Below are 17,925 nucleotides of genomic sequence, written 5' to 3'. Positions count from 1 at the left end.
TAAGTCTAATAATGAAGTTTGACTCTTACGGGGAATGCTGGGACACCAGTGTGTTTACGTGGACCTGAACTGCAGAGCAACCAAATGTCTCCTGCCTAAGCTCAACAAAAAGAAAGGGTTCACATACTGATAGGCCCTTGTGAGTGCAAGCTAGTGTAAGGTGCTGGGGGATCTCTAGACACACACTCACCAGCGAGTTACATTTGGCCTCGCAAATATCCCTTCTTGGAGGCACTGTGTCTGAGATCTGTGGCACTTCTTGGACTGTCTGAGCTCTTAAATTTATCAAAGCCTTTGTTTGCGTCACCTGTAATAGTCTTCATTGGAAGATTTCGGTGATCATATTGATTTAGTTCATTCTTAGTCATGTTTGGATTGCACTGACATTTCTGCATGTATCTCCCAATATTTATATAGGCTGAGATTTTCAAAGCTTCTTAGAGGATATGGGCATCCAATTTCTGTTAAAATTAATGGAAACTGGACATCCAAATCCTTTAGGTGGCTTTGAAAATCTCAGCCAGGATGTACGTTTCTCCTATTATTCCATTATCTGCTGATGATTTAAATGGAATCTAGCAGAGCCCAGTTTATTGTTTGATACGTTTTTAGTCTTTTTTTATAAAGTTCAATATGCTTCTTTTGTTTCCTAGTATGCACCTGTGTTGTACACAAGCGTTGCCATCATCTAATTGTTACAGCCTGCACGTGCCAAAACAATATTAACAAGACAGACACCAAGGTACAGTCACAGCTGGTTAGTTGGATCTTAGGACTTCTTGAATCTTCAGGTTTGTGTGGGTGGTAGTGGTTGCAAAATAATGGAATTTATTCTTCATTGGCTTCTTCTCTCCATTCACAGATTCATAGATTTTAAGGCCAGAAGTGACCATTTAGATTATATAGTATAACCTGCTGCATAACAGATGCCATAAAATTTCATCCTGCATTGAGCCCAATAATTTGTGTTTAACTGAAGCCTATTTTGTTTGCATTCAGTCTTGATATGAAGACTTCCAGAGCTGAAGAATCTACCACTCCCCTTGGCCGTTTGTTCCAATGATTAATCACCCTCACTTTTAAATAATTGTCTTATTTCTAGTTTGAGTTCCTCTGGCTTGTTACATCTCTCTTTGCGTGATTAAAGAGCTCCTTAGTAGCTGTTTTCCCCCTCCCCCCCAAAGAAAGTACTTGTACACCATAATCAAATCACCTCTTGATCTTTTATTATTATTATTAATTCTTCCTTCTTCCATAGTTTTTGCTCTGTTTGGCACACTTTTAGGTAAGATGTGACTGTTTGGTGACTTATGGATCATTCCTAGAGCTTGATATAATATTTAAGATGTATTGGGTGAGGTATTTCTCCTAGAAATTGGGAAGTATTTCTGCCATTGTACAAAGCGCTGGTAAGACTTCATTTGGAATACTAGGTACAATTCTGGTTACCCATGTCAGAGAAAGATTAATTCAAAACTGTCAAGAACTCTGGGCCTGATTTCCCTCAGCTGAGCCTGGTGTTAGCAGGCTCATCTCTCAGGCTGGTTCATGAACCTAGTTGGGTTGTGGCAGCATCACCTGATTGGCTGCCTCCGCCCCCACCCCCCGATTGGCTGCAGGAAGCCTACAGGTCTGCATTTAAGCTCAGCAGCAGGTTGCATGCTGCTGAACATTTACACCCACAACTGTGATCACCTGCTTGTTTCCAGCCTCGCTCCAGACCTTTTCATGCCTTGTTCCTGTCCAGTTCCAGTCTGTCAGGCCTGTGCCCTTGTTTGGCTCCTGGCTCTGACTCCTGGTTCCTGTTCCTGGCTCCAACCACTAGGCTGAGCTTCAGCTCTACCCACTAGGCCATGCCCCGGCCCTCACCACTGGTTTAGTCCATGATAAAACCAGAAGTTCAGAGAAGGGCTGCTAGGGTAATCAGGGGAATTGAAGACCCCATCTTTCTTAAGAGAAGCATAAAATAGCTTGATGTGTTTAACCTAGCAATGCAAAGTCTGAGAAGGGGTATGATTGCACTTTATAAATACATCAGGGCGTAAACACCAGGGAGAGAGAAGAGCTGTTTCACCTAAAAGATAATGTTGGGACGAGAACAAATAAGTATAAACTGTCCATGAGTAAATTAGGCTGGACCTAGAAAAAGGTTCCAAACCATCAGAGGAGGGAGGCTCTAGAACAATCTTCTGAATGGGAATAGTGAAGACAGACAATCTAATTTTAAGGTGGAGCTTGATAAATTTATGAATGGGATTATATGACAGGGTTGCGTGCGACAGCAGGCGACTGGACTCTGACCCAGATGATCACTTCCCATCCTATGTCCTGTGTTTCTATAGTATCCATCCAGGACCAAGCTCCATGAGGAATATTACCAGTCATTGGGTAAATCTACACCACAAAAGGTGTATTGTAACCAATAATGTTTTTTTCCAGAACATGTGAACAGATGCCATTGCTCACTATTTCTTACCAGAATTGTTGAGCTAAACTTTAAAATGACTCCTCACCAATCCTAAAACGTCAGTCAAATACCAACTCTCTCAAGATGGCAATTAATTACTTTAACGAAAAAAGTCCTAAGCTCTTAAAAAAAAAAAAAAAAAAAAAAAAAAAGAGAGAGAGCTCAAGAGGCATAATTGACTTGAAACCTGTTGTTCCATTAGCACCTATATTTTTAATTAAGATATGGATTCACCTTACAATCTGCCAGGGCCGAAATGTTGAGTATAAAATAAAATAGGATCCATTTGTTCAACATGTGTAACATTTTCTAAAGTTTTCTGATTCTGCATTTGTGATCTAAATAGTTCACAATGGAAAAGAGGAATAACCCCAGATGTGGGGAAGGGGAGGAGAAGTGGAGATAAATCCAAAATGGAAATAAACATTGATAAGAAGTGGGGAAAAAAGAGAGGAATTTTGGAAGGCCTGGGAAAATTGATGCCATGTACTAAAAATGATACAGAGATTCATCATTTTTAATGAATTGTATTTTTGCATGTGACACATAAATTAAACATTTTTAATGCTGATTAGTTAGTAACAGACTCCTATAGTTAGCAATAATTTGTATTCAATACTTAAATGGTTTCATAGTTAGGTTTGTGATGAGGCAAATATAAGTCCCATCTAGTTTTAATAATTCCAAGTTCATTGTAAGAATGTGAAATTAGCTAATGAATGCTTTGTAAAATCTGCTTTGTTCTACTTTCAAAGCATGTCAGAAAATCTGCCAGAGCAGGTTGGTTGCTGATTAGAGCTCAGTCAATGCATTGCAGCATTACCATTCGGTAAATTACAATGCAGTGGAGAGCAGAGATGACACTTTCAGAACTGGGATTTTTAAAAATAATTCTGCAGTTCTTCCTAATCATAGAATCATAGATTAGGATTGGAAGAGACCTCAGGAGGTCATCTAGTCCAACCCCCTTCTCCACCCCACCCCTGCTCTTACATTAATGTACTTTTTATTAATAAAATTATCTCTATATATGTACTGATTTTTCTACCCTGTGTTTCTTTTTGTTTCCTTCTCAGGTTTCTGAACAAAGATTTGGAATCAACATTCCCCACAAGTTTAGAATCCACAACTACAAAGTACCAACCTTCTGCGATCATTGTGGTTCTTTGCTGTGGGGGATAATGCGACAAGGACTGCAGTGTAAAAGTAAGCAAGCCTTATTCTTTCTTCAGGCTTTCTTAGGAAAACGTCTATGGATGTATGGAAAATCAAAGAGCTGAGGGTATAATTTCCTGTATTTTCTAGCGTAAGCTGTTGAAAGAATATTACATTTCTCTCTAGTCCGTAGATACAAAAGTGATGTATAGCTCTTGTTTTCCCAGGCTGCAGAGTGGATTCAATTTTCTTTCAATCACATAGCTGAAAATAACTCATGGATATTGCTACTTCCAGCATTGCTCTTGCTATTTACCTGAGAACCGTTGCTTCGGCAGTGAATACTAACAAAGTAGAAGAAAAAAACATTAACAGGGGAAAAGTCATCAATATTTGTTGATTTAACATGGCTCTTTGTCACACAATTAATTGACTGCAAAAGTTTTTCTGGCATTTAGTTTTTGTTTGATGGTTATTGTCAAGCCATTTAAGTAACAAATGCTCTGTCTCCATTTGCCTTCACCTCCCCCAGTGTTCTGTGTCTGTGTGAGTTTAATTTTATGTTGAATGATATAGATGTGAAACTAGATACACCTCTACCCCGATATAATGCTGTGCTCGGGAGCCAAAAAATCTTACCGCGTTACAGATGAAACTGCATTATATCGAACTTGCTTTGATCCACCAGAGTGCACAGTGCCCCTCCCCCCCCCCCGAGCGCTGCTTTACCGCGTTATATCCGAATTCATGTTATATCAGGTCGCGTTATATAGGGGTAGAGGTGTAGTTGTAAACTAGAGTTGGGCAAATTTTTTTGGACAATTATTATGATTTTTTTTGCCAAAAAAGCAGATTCAAATTGACCAAAACATTTTGCAATTTTATCTCAAATTAGCGGAATAGTTTTGGTTGAAATAAACCTTAAAAAATAAAAAAATAAAATAATTCAGTTTCAACATTTTTGAAGCAAAACACTTGGGTTTTTGTTTATTTGAAATGACTTCATTTAGAAATGTTAATGTTGTTAAAATTTTCAGTTTGGAACATCAGTTATTCACCGAGCCTTTGTCAACCCTGTTGAAGTGTGTCATTAAGTTCCATGGCTCCTGGAGCTAATTTGTACCTGTAGATATAGCTGCAGAGTAGCGTATGTACCCCTTGTATCCACCAGGCTCATACATATACACAAATGGACATCTGACCATGTTGCATCATACTGGGTAGTTTGGTGTACTGTCACCTGTTGTTCATAGCCTTGTTCTCTCATAGGAGCTCCGATCATGCCTCCATTGCAAGTCCCTTTGGCAAAAGTCTCCTTGGCTTCAGTAGCGCAGGGTCAGGGCAATAATGTAGATTTTCAGAAATCCTTTAGTCCATGTTATTTTTCAGCAGTAACATTCTGAGTCTTTCTCTCAGCATTGTTTCAATTGTTCATTTGATTTTATTTTTCACCCCCTCAGTGTGTAAAATGAATGTACATATTAGGTGCCAAGCCAACGTGGCACCCAACTGTGGGGTGAATGCAGCAGAACTGGCCAAAACCTTGGCATGCATGGGCCTGCAGCCAGGAAATATTTCTCCAAATTCGGTGAGACCTTTCTCTTTTCTTTATCAGAGTTTACAGCTGTGTCATTTGTACAATCACAAGAAAAGTTGGTTAGGGCTTTGGTTAGAATGAAGGGCATTGTGGAGTGCACTGGACCAATTGCCTTTCATTCTGTGACATTCAGCAAACACCTCATCTGGAAAATGTATGTTCAGTTTCCAAGCTTATATTGCAGAGGCTTCCATGTGTGTTTCTTCCTGTTAGATCAGTGTGAAATGTGGCAAAATCCATGGCCTGATTTTCCTCTCACACTTACAGCAGTGAAACTCCATTGAACTGTGCCTGAGTGGTGCAAGTGAGAGGAGAATCCAGCCCTAAATCTAGTTTAAAGGTCAATGTTGTTCAGTGACATGTCCACTGGCAAATAGAGAGACAGTGTTTCCTAGTGAATAGAGCACTACACAGGGACTCAGGAAACCTGGGTTCTATTCCCAGCTCTGCTACTGCTTTTCTGGCTGATCTTGGGCAAGTCGCTGCACCTCCCTCTGTCTCGATTTATCCATCTGTAAAATGGAAGTCATTGTGCTCACCTTTTTTGTACAGTGCTTTGACATCTATGGATGGAAAGTGCTATATAAGAACTAGATATTGTTATTTATTGGAGTATATGGCAAGCAGCCCCTGTCCCTTCAGCTGAGAGGTATGTAATGATGAGAACTTTCCAGCCCCAGCCCTGCAGACAGTACACATATGCCTAACTTTGAATACTTGATTAGTCCCATTGTGCATAAGAGTTTGCAGAATTAGGGCCTAAGTGTGCACTGTATATTCATGTATTTTAAAGTATTCTGCAATCTATTTAGTATTATAAAATTTAATGTAACAAAGTGTTAAAATGTCTGTAAATATTTATGAAAATAGGTGGTGAGGAGAGGGCAAATGAGGCAGTTTGCCCTGAGCCCTCCCCCAATTTGAGGGGGCCTCCAAGCCCAAGGAACAATATAATTATTGGATGAAATACCTCTACTATGCACAACCCAAATATACTACATGAATTCCAAAGACCATAAAATGCAGAAAATTGAAAAAATACTGTAGCAGTGGACCTAGGCCTTGGACAAGATTTCAAGAAGAAAAGAAGCAGGAAGAGGAAACACGCCATGGTGAAGACTGGACCACCACGTATGACCAAGAAAACCAAGAAACTGAGTTCAGGGTTGAAATTTTTTATGTTGCTTTAGACACGCTTATCCACACAAATACAAGAAGATCTGAACCAGCTTCAAAAATCAATAGCATGTTTTCATTTATTTGAAACCCAACTATAAATTACGCCAATTCCAATATCACAAAAGCTCGAGAACTATCAAAAGGCTACTTGAGAGATTTAATAGAAGAGGAAATTCACCTTTTTAAACAAGCGAAGAGAGAGATGTTGTTTGGAAAAATGACTACAGTTAAATTAAACAAGATTTATGAAAAAGAACTGCAGAGTGTTTTCCCACAGACCTGTGTTGCTCTAAGGATTTTCAGCCCTGATTTAGAAACTGCCTCTGATCCACCATGAGCCAAGAACGCGTACATTGGCCTTAGTGATGCTAACAGTGTGTGATCTTGCAAAGAGCCCAAATTATGATAGCATCAAAAATGTGTTTACGTCAAGAAGAGCAAGAAAGACAAACATGATGTGACTTGTCTTTTTTGATAATAAAGCAGCTTTAAAGTTTTTCAGCAGTGTTCTACTTAAACTATTTCATCTCCATGGTAATTTTTCTGGAAGATCTAGTAGGGCCTTGTATCAACTTACAATGGGTAGTTTCAATTTTATGATTACTAATATTTCTCAAAAATACATAAAAAGATAAAATAAATAATCAGACATGACAAATTTCAACATATAGCTAGAGGAAGTTAACGCTTGTATATTGGCATAAGTCATAAAACCAACTTTGTCTTCATGTAGAACCAAGGTAAGAAAGAAAGAGAGAGAGAACAGGCGGAAGAAAGAGATGTAGAGGAAAAGACAGACAAATAATATGCTGATTCTCCAGCTACAAAGGACCTGATCCAAAGCCCGCTGAATTCAAGGGAAAGATTCACAGGTCAGATCCTCAGGTGATGTAAATCTTCATAGCCTATCAATGGGACAAGTAGAGGATCTTGCCCCTATTGATTTCAGCGGTCTTTGGATCAAGCTCATAGCAAAATAGGCCTTGTCATAAACAGATTGTTAAGGGTTAATGTCTCTTGTACCTGTAAAGGGTTACAAGCAGGGAACGGGACACCTGACCAGACGACCAATCAGAAGACAAGATACTTTTAAATTTGGGCGGAGGGAAGCTTTTGTGTGTGTTCTTTGTCCGATGTGTGTTCTTCTCTCGGAGGGTCTGAGAGAGACCAGACATTACTACAGGCTCTCTAAGTTTTTTTTCCTAATAGTAAGTAAAAACAGGTGGTTTAGGTATTTTGATTGTTTTACTCTATTTGCAATTGTGGATCTAGCTGGTTAACTTTTATATGTGTAGTTGCTGGGAATATTTTGATTTGTATTGGTACTGAGGGGAAAGTCTCTTTCTGGTGTCTGTAAGCTATAGGACCCTGTAATATTTACATCTTGAAGTTACAAAGATAATTCTTTACTTTCTCCTCTCTTTTATTAAAAGATTTCTTTTTAGAGAACCTGATTGACTTTTTTTTCTTGTCTCCCTTGTTTTATTCCAGGGGATTGGGATAACTCACCAGGACGAGTGGGGGAGACGGGAGGGGGAGAGAGAGAATCTCTCTCTGTTTTCCTTGAATCTGTTTGCCTCTTTGTGGAAGGGAAGGGAGATGCTTCTCTGTATGGTGATTTAGAAGTTGGATCAGTATCTCTCAGGATAGCCCAGGGAGGGAAATTCTGAGAGGGGGAAAGGTGGGGGGAATGGTTTATTTCTCCTTGTTTTAAGAACCCAAGGGATCTGGGTTCTTGGGGTCCCCAGGGAAGGTTGGGGAGGTCAGAGTGCCCCAAAACACTATATTTTTGGGTGGTGACAGTGCTATCAGATCTAAGCTGGTAATTAAGCTTAGATGATTCAGGTGCTAGTATCTCATTTTCTGAACTCTAAGGTTCAGATCTGAGAGAGAATGCTATGACATGGTGGCAGTGGTGGGATAGATAAGAATCCAAAAGCCAGTAAGATTATTAATTTGCTTCTCTGCTAGCTGGTTATAAGCAGAGAGAAGGGGTTTATTTTTTTTAAACTGCAACCAGAGAAATTTTTTTTTCCTTGCTCCGTGCTAGCTGGGCATAGGGAGGGCTATTAAGGTTTAACGACGGTCGTTTGTTAGACAAAGCAGCCTTAAGTGGTCAGCAACACACTCCAGCCAGGACACATTTGTAAATGAAAGAGAGTTTTTCTTTTGCTTTTTAACTCTTTCGGGAGAGGCTAGTAAGTTAAAAAGGACTCTGTTGCTAAGTAACCCCAGGAAGCCAACAGAGAACCAGCAGTTCAGGCAGGAAACACCAGAGGGCACCCCAACACAAGAAAACAGGAACCATGACTACCAAGGGCCTGAAACAGGAACTGGCAAGACTGGAGGCAGAGGAACAAATCAGAAACACAGACCACAAGCGAGACATGGAAAAGAAACTACAAGATCTAGAAATAAAACAAAAAGAGATGGAGCTGAGAGAAAGAAAAGAAAAAATCGAGGAGGAAACCTACAAAAGAGAGCAAGCAGCCAGAGAGGAAGCCTTCAAAAGAGGGCAAGCAGCCATAGAGGCTGCCCACAGGAGGGAGCTGGAACTCTAGAGGGAGACCCACTGGCAAGCCCTAGAATTAGAACAGGCTAAGCAACAGAACACAGCCAATCCTAACAACACTTCGCCAGTTGTTGTTCCACATTCCAAGAAATTCCCCACCTTCAAGGCAGGAGATGACACTGAGGCTTTCTTAGAAAATTTTGAAAGAGCCTTCCTTGGGTACAGCATCTCTGAAGACCAGTACATGGTAGAATTGAGGCCACTGCTCAGTGGACCCTTAGCAGAGGTGACGGCTGAAATGCCTAAGGAGAAAATGAACGATTATAAACTTTATCAAACCAAGGCCAGATACAGAATGGGGATAACACCTGAACATGCCTGTCGGTGGTTCAGAAACCAAAAATGGAAACCAGATGTGTCATTCCCCCGACACACCTACCACATTGCAAAGAATTATGAAGCCTGGATATCAGGAACAAAGGTTAACAATATGGACGAGCTGCATCTCCTGATACAAATGGAGCAGTTCTTAGATGGTATTCCTAAGGAAATAGAGAGGTACATCCTAGTTGGGAAACCCAAAACGGTAATCGAGGTGGGGGAGATTGGAGCCAAATGGATGGAAGTGGCAGAAAAGAAAAAAGCTACTGTCAAGGGGAACGAATACCCCAGAGGACACACCAACAATAAACCCTACAACTGAGGGCAGCCAAAGACCCCACCTACAACCCAAGGAAAGCCACAGACGCCCTATTTTTCCACCTCACCAGTCTCCAGTAACCCACCTCGACCCAGTGACCAGTCAGCTGGAAGATGCTTTAAGTGTAATGAACTGGGACATATAAAGGCCAACTCCCCAAAGAACCCCAACCGAGTGCAGTTCATTACACCACCATCACACCAAAGATCCCCAGGCCCAGATGCCTCTCAAATACCCTTGGAGCGAAGGGAAACTTTGAGAGTGCGCAGAAAAAAGTTTACCACGTGGAGAGACACGAGGGCACAAGTGTCAGCTATCCACCAATCCTTCATGGACCCCAAATTCATCAACCCAAAGGCCCAAGTGACAATTTACCCCTTCATGTCACAAGCTGTAGACTTGCTTACAGCTGAACTGCCTGTCTAGTACAAAGGCTGGTCAGGAATGTGGACTTTCGCAGTCTCTGACAATTATTCCATCCTCATGCTACTGGGGGAAGATTTGGCCAACCAGGTGAAGCGGGCCAAGAGAGTGGGAATGGTTACACATAGCCAAACCAGGCAAGCTTCCAGACCCATTCCTGTCCTGAGCCGTCCACTGAGGCCCTGTCTGTGTTAACAGAGACCCAGACAGAGGTAGTGGACCCGGATCCCCTGCTAACAACTAAAACAGCCACAGTGACTCCAGTCCCAAACCAGGAACTGGAAAAGCAGCCAGCACCAGAACCGGTGCCAGCAAATCCATCTTCAACCCCAACGCCAGAGCGCGCCAGCGAGCCTGAACTGGCAGAAGCAGCAGACAACCACACCCAAGAGGCTCAACCAGAACCTGAAATACCCCCTGGTGCACCAGTGGAGAGTGGTTCACCAGCAACGGAAACAACCCCATCACCTACATCGCTTCCAGAGGGACCAAGCCCAAGTCCGCAGTCTAAGGAAGAACTGGTGTCTCCAGCTTCAAGGGAACAGTTCCAGACGGAGCAGGAAGCAGATGACAGCTTTCAGAAAGCTTGGGCGGTGGCACGAAGCACCCCATCGCCTCTCAGCTCTTCTAATTGATCCCGGTTTGTTGTAGAACAAGGACTTTTATACAAGGAGACTCTTTCTGGTGGACACCAGGAAGACTGGCACCTGCAAAAACAGTTGGTGGTTCCAACTAAGCATCGGGAAAAGCTCTTAAGCTTAGCCCATGATCATCCCAGTGGCCATGCTGGGGTGAACAGAACCAAGGACCGGTTAGGGAAGTCCTTCCACTGGGAGGGGATGGGCAAGGACGGTTGCCAAGTATGTCTGGTCTTGTGAGGTATGCCAAAGAGTGGGAAAACCCCAAGACCAGGTCAAGGCCCCTCTCCAGCCACTCCCCATGATTGAGGTCCCATTTCAGCGAGTAGCTGTGGATATTCTGGGTCCTTTCCCAAAAAAGACACCCAGAGGAAAGCAGTACATACTGAATTTCGTGGACTTTGCTACTCGATGGCCGGAAGCAGTAGCTCTAGGCAACACCAGGGCTAAAGCTGTGTGCCTGGCCCTAACAGTTATTTTTGCCAGGGTAGGTTGGCCCTCCGACATCCTTACGGATTCAGGATCTAATTGCTTGGCAGGGACCATGAAAGAACTGTGGAACACTCATGGGGTGAACCACTTGGCTGCCACTTCGTACCACCATCAAACCAATGGCCTGGTGGAAAGGTTTAATGGAACTTTGGGGGCCATGATACATAAATTTGTCAATGAACACTCCAATGACTGGGACCTAGTGTTGCAGCAGTTGCTTTTTGCCTACAGGGCTGTACCACATCCCAGTTTAGGGTTTTCACCGTTTGAACTTGTGTATGGCCACGAGGTTAAGGGGCCGTTACAGTTGGTGAAGCAGCAATGGGAGGGGTTTACGCCTTCTCCAGGAACTAACATTCTGGACTTCGTAAGCAACCTACAAAACACCCTCCGACACTCTTTAACCCTTGCTAAAGAAAACCTAAAGGATGCTCAAAAAGAGCAAAAGGCCTGGTATGACAGACATACCAGAGAGCGTTCCTTCAAGGTAGGAGACCAGGTTATGGTCTTGAAGGCACAACAGGCCCATAAGATGGAAGCATAATGGGAAGGGCCATTCACGGTCCAAGAGCGCCTGGGAGCTGTTAACTCCCTCATAGCCTTTTCCAATTCCTCCCTAAAGCCCAAAGTGTACCATGTTAATTCTCTCAAGCCCTTTTATTCCAGAGACTTACAGGTTTGTCAGTTTACAGTCCAGGGAGGAGATGACGCTGAGTGGCCTGCCGGTGTCTACTACGAAGGGAAAAAAGACGGTGGCATGGAAGAGGTGAACCTCTCAACCACCCTGGAACGTCTGCAGCAGCAACAAATCAAGGAGCTATGCACTAGCTTCGCCCCATTGTTCTCAGCCACCCCAGGATGGACTGAACGGGCATACCACTCCATTGACACAGGTAGTGCTCACCCAGTTAGAACCCCACCCTATTGGGTGTCTCCTCAGGCCCAAGCAGCTATAGAACGGGAGATCCAGAACATGCTACAGATGGGTATAATCCACTCATCTACCAGTGCATGGGCATCTCCAATGGTTCTGGTACCCAAACCAGATGGGGAAATATACTTTTGCATGGACTACCGTAAGCTAAATGCAGTAACTCGTCCAGACAACTATCCAATGCCCCGCACCGATAAGCTATTGAAAAAGTTGGGACATGCCCAATTCATATCTACAATAGACTTAACCAAGGGGTACTGGCAAGTACCGCTAGACGAACCTGCCAAGGAAAGGTCAGCATTCATCACCCATCCGGGGGTGTATGAATTTAATGTCCTTCCTTTCAGGCTGCGAAATTCACCCACCACCTTCCAGAGGCTGGTAGATGGTCTACTAGCAAGACTGGGCAAATATGCAGTTGCCTACCTCGATGATGTGGCTATCTTTTCTGACTCCTGACCCGAACACCTAGAACACCTGGAAAAGGTCTTTGAGCGCATCAGGCAGGCCGGACTAACTGTTAAGGCCAAAAAGTGTCAAATAGGCCAAAACAGAGTAACTTAACTGGGACACCAGGTGAGTCAAGAAACCATAAACCCCCTACTGGCCAAGGTGGATGCTATCCAAAAGTGGCCTGTCCCGAAGTCAAAGAAACAGGTCCAATCCTTCTTAGGCTTGGCCGGGTACTACAGGCGATTTGTACCACACTACAGCCAAATCGCTGCCCCACTGACCGACCTGAGCAAAAAGACCCAGCCGAATGCAGTCAAGTGGACTAATGAGTGTCAGAAGGCCTTTACTCAGCTTAAGGCGACACTCATGTCTGACACTGTGCTCAGGGCCCCGGACTTTGACAAGCCATTCCTAGTAACCACAGATGCATCTGAGCATGGTATAGGAGCAGTTCTCATGCAGGAGGGACCGGATCTCAACTTCCATCCTGTCGTGTTTCTCAGCAAGAAACTGTCTGAGACGGAAAGTCACCGGTCAATCCGTGAAAAGAAATGCTATGCCATTGTGTACGCCCTGGAAAAGCTACGCCCATACGTTTGGGGACGGCGGTTCCAGCTACAGACCGACCATGCTGCGCTAAAGTGGCTTCATACTGCCAAGAAGAACAACAAAAAACTTCTTCGATGAAGTTTAGCTCTCCAAGATTTTAATTTTAAAATTCAACACATTTCAGAAGCTTCTAACAAAGTAGCTAATGCACTCTCTCGTGAAAGTTTCCCAAAATCCAGTAGTTAAAAAGTGTTCTTAAAATGTAAAAGTCTGTTAGTTATATACTTAGTAATATATGTAAAGGTGCATGTGTTGTATTAATCTGTTTATTTTAAAGTTCTAGAAAAAAATCGCCGCCAGCGAGGTTCCCCACTGTCTGCAATTTGGTGGGCGTGTCATAAACAGATTGTTAAGGGTTAATGTCTCTTGTACCTGTAAAGGGTTACAAGAAGGGAACAGGACACCTGACCAGAAGACCAATCAGAAGACAAGATACTTTTAAATTTGGGCGGAGGGAAGCTTTTGTGCTTGTTCTTTGTCCGTTGTGTGTTCTTCTCTCAGAGTGTCTAAGAGAGACCAGACATTACTACAGGCTCTCTAAGTTTTTTTCCTAATAATAAGTAAAAACAGGCGGTTTAGGTTTTTTGATTGTTTTACTCTATTTGCAATTGCGGATCTAGCTGGTTAACTTTTATATGTGTAGTTGCTGGGAATATTTTGATTTGTATTGGTACTGGGGGGAAAGTCTCTTTCTAGTGTCTGTAAGCTATAGGACCCTGTAATATTTACATCTTGAAGTTACAAAGATAATTCTTTACTTTTTCCTTTCTTTTATTAAAAGATTTCTTTTTAGAGAACCTGATTGATTTTTTTCTTGTCTCCCTTGTTTTATTCCAAGGGATTAGGATAACTCACCAGGATGAGTGGGGGAGACGGGAGGGGGAGAGAGAGAATCTCTCTCTGTTTTCCTTGAATCTGTTTGCCTCTTTGTGGAAGGGAAGGGAGATGCTTCTCTGTATGGTGATTTAGAAGTTGGATCAGTATCTCTCAGGATAGCCCAGGGAGGGAAATTCTGAGAGGGGGAAAGGTGGGGGGAATGGTTTATTTCTCCTTGTTTTAAGAACCCAAGGGATCTGGGTTCTTGGGGTCCCCAGGGAAGGTTGGGGAGGTCAGAGTGCCCCAAAACACTATATTTTTGGGTGGTGACAGTGCTATCAGATCTAAGCTGGTAATTAAGCTTAGATGATTCAGGTGCTAGTATCTCATTTTCTGAACTCTAAGGTTCAGATCTGAGAGAGAATGCTATGACAGGCCTACAGAGATTTTCAAACCTCTCATCATCATCCTTCAGTCTGTAGCACAAACTGTAATAGAGTTAACCTTTTATTCCCTGAAGCACCCATTGATTTCAGTGGGAGCAGCGTGTGCTCTGAATAACCAGACACTACTAGTATGTCCTCTGTATAATCTGCACAGTATATAGATACAACTTATCTGTGCCCTGGTATGTAGTTGGCTTTCCTAATTGTGAGGTAAAGGATGTGATTAAGTTATCAGGATGTGTTGGGAGCTTATATTTGTTAGGGATTTGGGAAGCTGTTCCAAATGGTTTTGTTTCATTCTGCTTGGCTGAATTTTCAATTACTGTAACATTGGCCTTGTCAAAGGTCTCACTGTGCAGCTGTGAATTTTGCTTTACTATGAAACAGTTACAAGGTGGAGCTCAAGAAATCTATGTGTGAATAAGTTTGGGGGTGAGGGGGAGTAGAGATGGAGCAAGAATCTCCTACATTTTGTAAGTATTTGGGGCTTGTCTACTCAACCACATCCGTAGAGCCGTGAACAGAGAGTACTGGATATTGACTGGATCTAACTACTGCAAAAATAATAGCTGTTGAAAGATATTGATACTGGCAGTATTCTTGAAAATGTGAAGGGACACCATCAAATTGGATCTTCCCTATAGTTAGGGAAGAGGAAGCTTCAAAGGAATTTGTATTGAAGGAGGAAGCCAGCGGCCTAGTGGTAGAGAGGTAGCTAGTAAGCAGGAAGGGAGGCTGAGAAGAGGAAGTGACTAGACACAAATCTTTTGGATTCCAAATATCTCTGATACTGTTCATGCTGTGAGGTATTAGGTAGCCATAGTTATTCATATCCCTATAATTCAGATGGGAGATTCCCAGGTTTTTTCACTTAGCTCTCCCATTTCCAAAGTAGAGTGGTCTGGCTTGCCCATTAGGTTTAGGAAAGTGACATTACAAGGTAGAACACAGAGCAATCACCAGTTCTTATGTTTCTTTGTGGCCATGGATGATGGTGGGTGGTTGCGCATGACGCCTGAGGTGATATTATGCCCAACATACTTCAGCTGCAATACAATGCAGCTGAGCACAGCAGACGTACCCAGACAGATACATCGTTAGTAAACACTCTGGCGTATTGTTGTGGAGATACAATTTTTAGGCAAACTCAGTTATTTTCCTCCACAGAAATTAGTTTCAAGGTCCACGCTGAGGCGCCAGGGAAAAGAGAGTTCAAACGATGGCAACAGTGTGAGTGGAAGTTCAGCAAGCAGATTCGGGATCAAAGATTTAACCTTCATCCGAGTGTTGGGAAAGGGCAGCTTTGGGAAGGTGAGTTTTATTCCTGGCTCTTCATGAATTAGTAGTGTTGTTGTTTTAATGGCTCCCAAGTACATGAGGTGCTTCCCAGAACAAATAAAACGTAAGATCCCTGTCAGGAGAAACAAGACTGGAAATCAGTGGGGTCTGCATGGGAGCTCAGCATGCATGAATATCAGGGTGAACATACATATAGTATGCAGAAAGACTATGAGATGGGTTCGGTCACAGAGACCCCCATGGGACTGTCACCTGAAGTGCTGAATTTGTCTCTGAGCCCATTTTCCTGCCAGGTTGGGACTGCAGAACCCTGCCTTGTTGAGCCAGACACGCTAGCCTGCTGCAACCCAGACTCAGGGTCTGGTCCATGCCCCCCAAAGCTGCAGACTTTAACCAAAAACTGCTCAGCAGGTTACCTATCTCCAGCACCCAGACACCCAGTTCCCAATGGGATCCAAATCCCAAATAAATCCGTTTTACTGTATATAAAGCTTATACAGGGTAAACTCATAAATCTGCCCTCTGTAACACTGAGATATATGCACAGCTGTTTGCTCCCCCAGGTATTAATCATTTATTCTGGGTATATTAATATACAAAAATGATTTTATTAAGTGGTTTCAAGTAATAACAGACAGAACAAAGTAAGTTACCGAGCAAAATAAAACAAAACACACAAATCTAAGCCTAATACCTTAAGAAACTGAGTACAGGTAAATCTCACCCTCAGAGATGGTCAAATAAGCTTCTTCCACAGACTAGAGCCTTTCCTAGTCTGGGCCCAATCCATACTTGTGTGGGAGAGAGCAGGATTTAGCCCATACGGTTCATTCTCTTGCTTTGGTTTAGGTGATGCTTGCCAAAATAAAAGAGACCGACCAGCTGTATGCTGTGAAGGTGCTGAAGAAGGATGTTATTCTCCAGGATGACGATGTGGAATGCACCATGACAGAGAAGCGCATCCTGTCCCTGGCCAGGAGCCACCCATTCCTCACCCAGCTTTTCTACTGCTTTCAGACTCCTGTGAGTATGGTGCAGCTTCCACATTGCTCCCCGTGCGCTAGGTAGCATGGAGCCTTCCTCAGTATTTTTCCTCCCCCGCTATAAGCAGACAATTCCCTCAAAACCTGCCATAGTCACAGTTTCTCCATGCCATGATGGAGTTGAAGGCAGGGCAAAGGTTCCAGCCAGTTCCAACATCCCCATTTGTCTGGCAAAATCCTGCCTCGTTCTCAGTTGCTTAACAAAACTGCAATGATGGGGAAGACCTGCTGTGCCATCCTTCCTGGCCACAGAGCCTGTGTCAGAGCTAACCCCCAGACATACTCTGAGCCTCCCTTCTCCACGCAATCCTCTGAACTGGTCAGTGAGGGATCTCGGACCTAGAGATCCTGATTAGAACATTGAATGACACTTCGCTGTCCCCACTACAGCACAACTCTGCAACCTCAAAGGATTAGATTTTGGATTGGGGAAAAACCTATTGGCTCTTGTCCATCTTCCTAGCTAGTGCAGGGTCTGATCAAAGGCCAACTGAAGTCAATGGAAAGAGTCCCATTGACTTTAGTGGACCTTGGGCCCGCCCAGTGTAGAATAGCTATCTCTCAGCGTGTGGATGTACGCTGGATGAGCTAACTCATCCTTCCTATGGAGATCCAAGTACGTTAGGTACTGATGCTCTTTCAAACTGCTACAATTCGTTTCTAGTTATTACTAATCTGTCTTCTACTGACATCTCATAGAGCCTGCCTTTTCCCTTAGAGGTCCATAGAAGAAATTATCCTTTAATCACGCGTGCTTCTGTGCTGCTTGGTGAATCCCTAACGGGGAAGGAGTGCGCTCTGGCAGCAACCTGATTGATGGTGTTTGTGTTTAATTTGAGTGGTGCAACAGCCGGCCGGAGAGCTCAGGCACCATACCTGCTTGGGGTGGAGCCCTGGGAAGCCACTCCCACATAATGGAGGAGAGATTTTTGTTAGAGTTTGAGGTACACCTCTACCTCAATATAACGCAACCTGATATAACACGAATTCAGATGTAACGCGGTAAAGGAGCGCTCGGGGGCGGGGGGGCTGTGCACTCTGATGGATCAAAGCAAGTTCGATATAATGCGGTTTCACCTATAACAGGCCTGCACAACATACGGCCCACGGAGGCTCACTGTGCGGCCCGTGGCTGGATTCAAAAGGCTGTGGGCTATCCACA

The 17,925-nt window shown here is 43.3% G+C and overlaps 1 protein-coding gene across 1 annotated transcript in view; it reads left to right on the top strand.

The window, feature by feature from the left end:
• Positions 1 to 17,925, top strand: part of PRKCH (protein kinase C eta) — a 170,744-nt gene that overhangs the window by 71,023 nt on the left and 81,796 nt on the right. Inside the window, exons 5-9 of the mRNA XM_050952601.1 lie at positions 654 to 742; positions 3,544 to 3,673; positions 5,083 to 5,210; positions 15,589 to 15,732; positions 16,570 to 16,743. Coding sequence (XP_050808558.1) covers positions 654 to 742; positions 3,544 to 3,673; positions 5,083 to 5,210; positions 15,589 to 15,732; positions 16,570 to 16,743 — 665 coding nt within the window. The remainder of the gene's footprint in view (positions 1 to 653; positions 743 to 3,543; positions 3,674 to 5,082; positions 5,211 to 15,588; positions 15,733 to 16,569; positions 16,744 to 17,925) is intronic.

Source organism: Gopherus flavomarginatus, chromosome 5, assembly GCF_025201925.1.
Source record: "Gopherus flavomarginatus isolate rGopFla2 chromosome 5, rGopFla2.mat.asm, whole genome shotgun sequence".
NCBI lineage: Eukaryota > Metazoa > Chordata > Testudines > Testudinidae > Gopherus > Gopherus flavomarginatus.
This window is presented reverse-complemented; position numbering and strand designations above follow the sequence as displayed.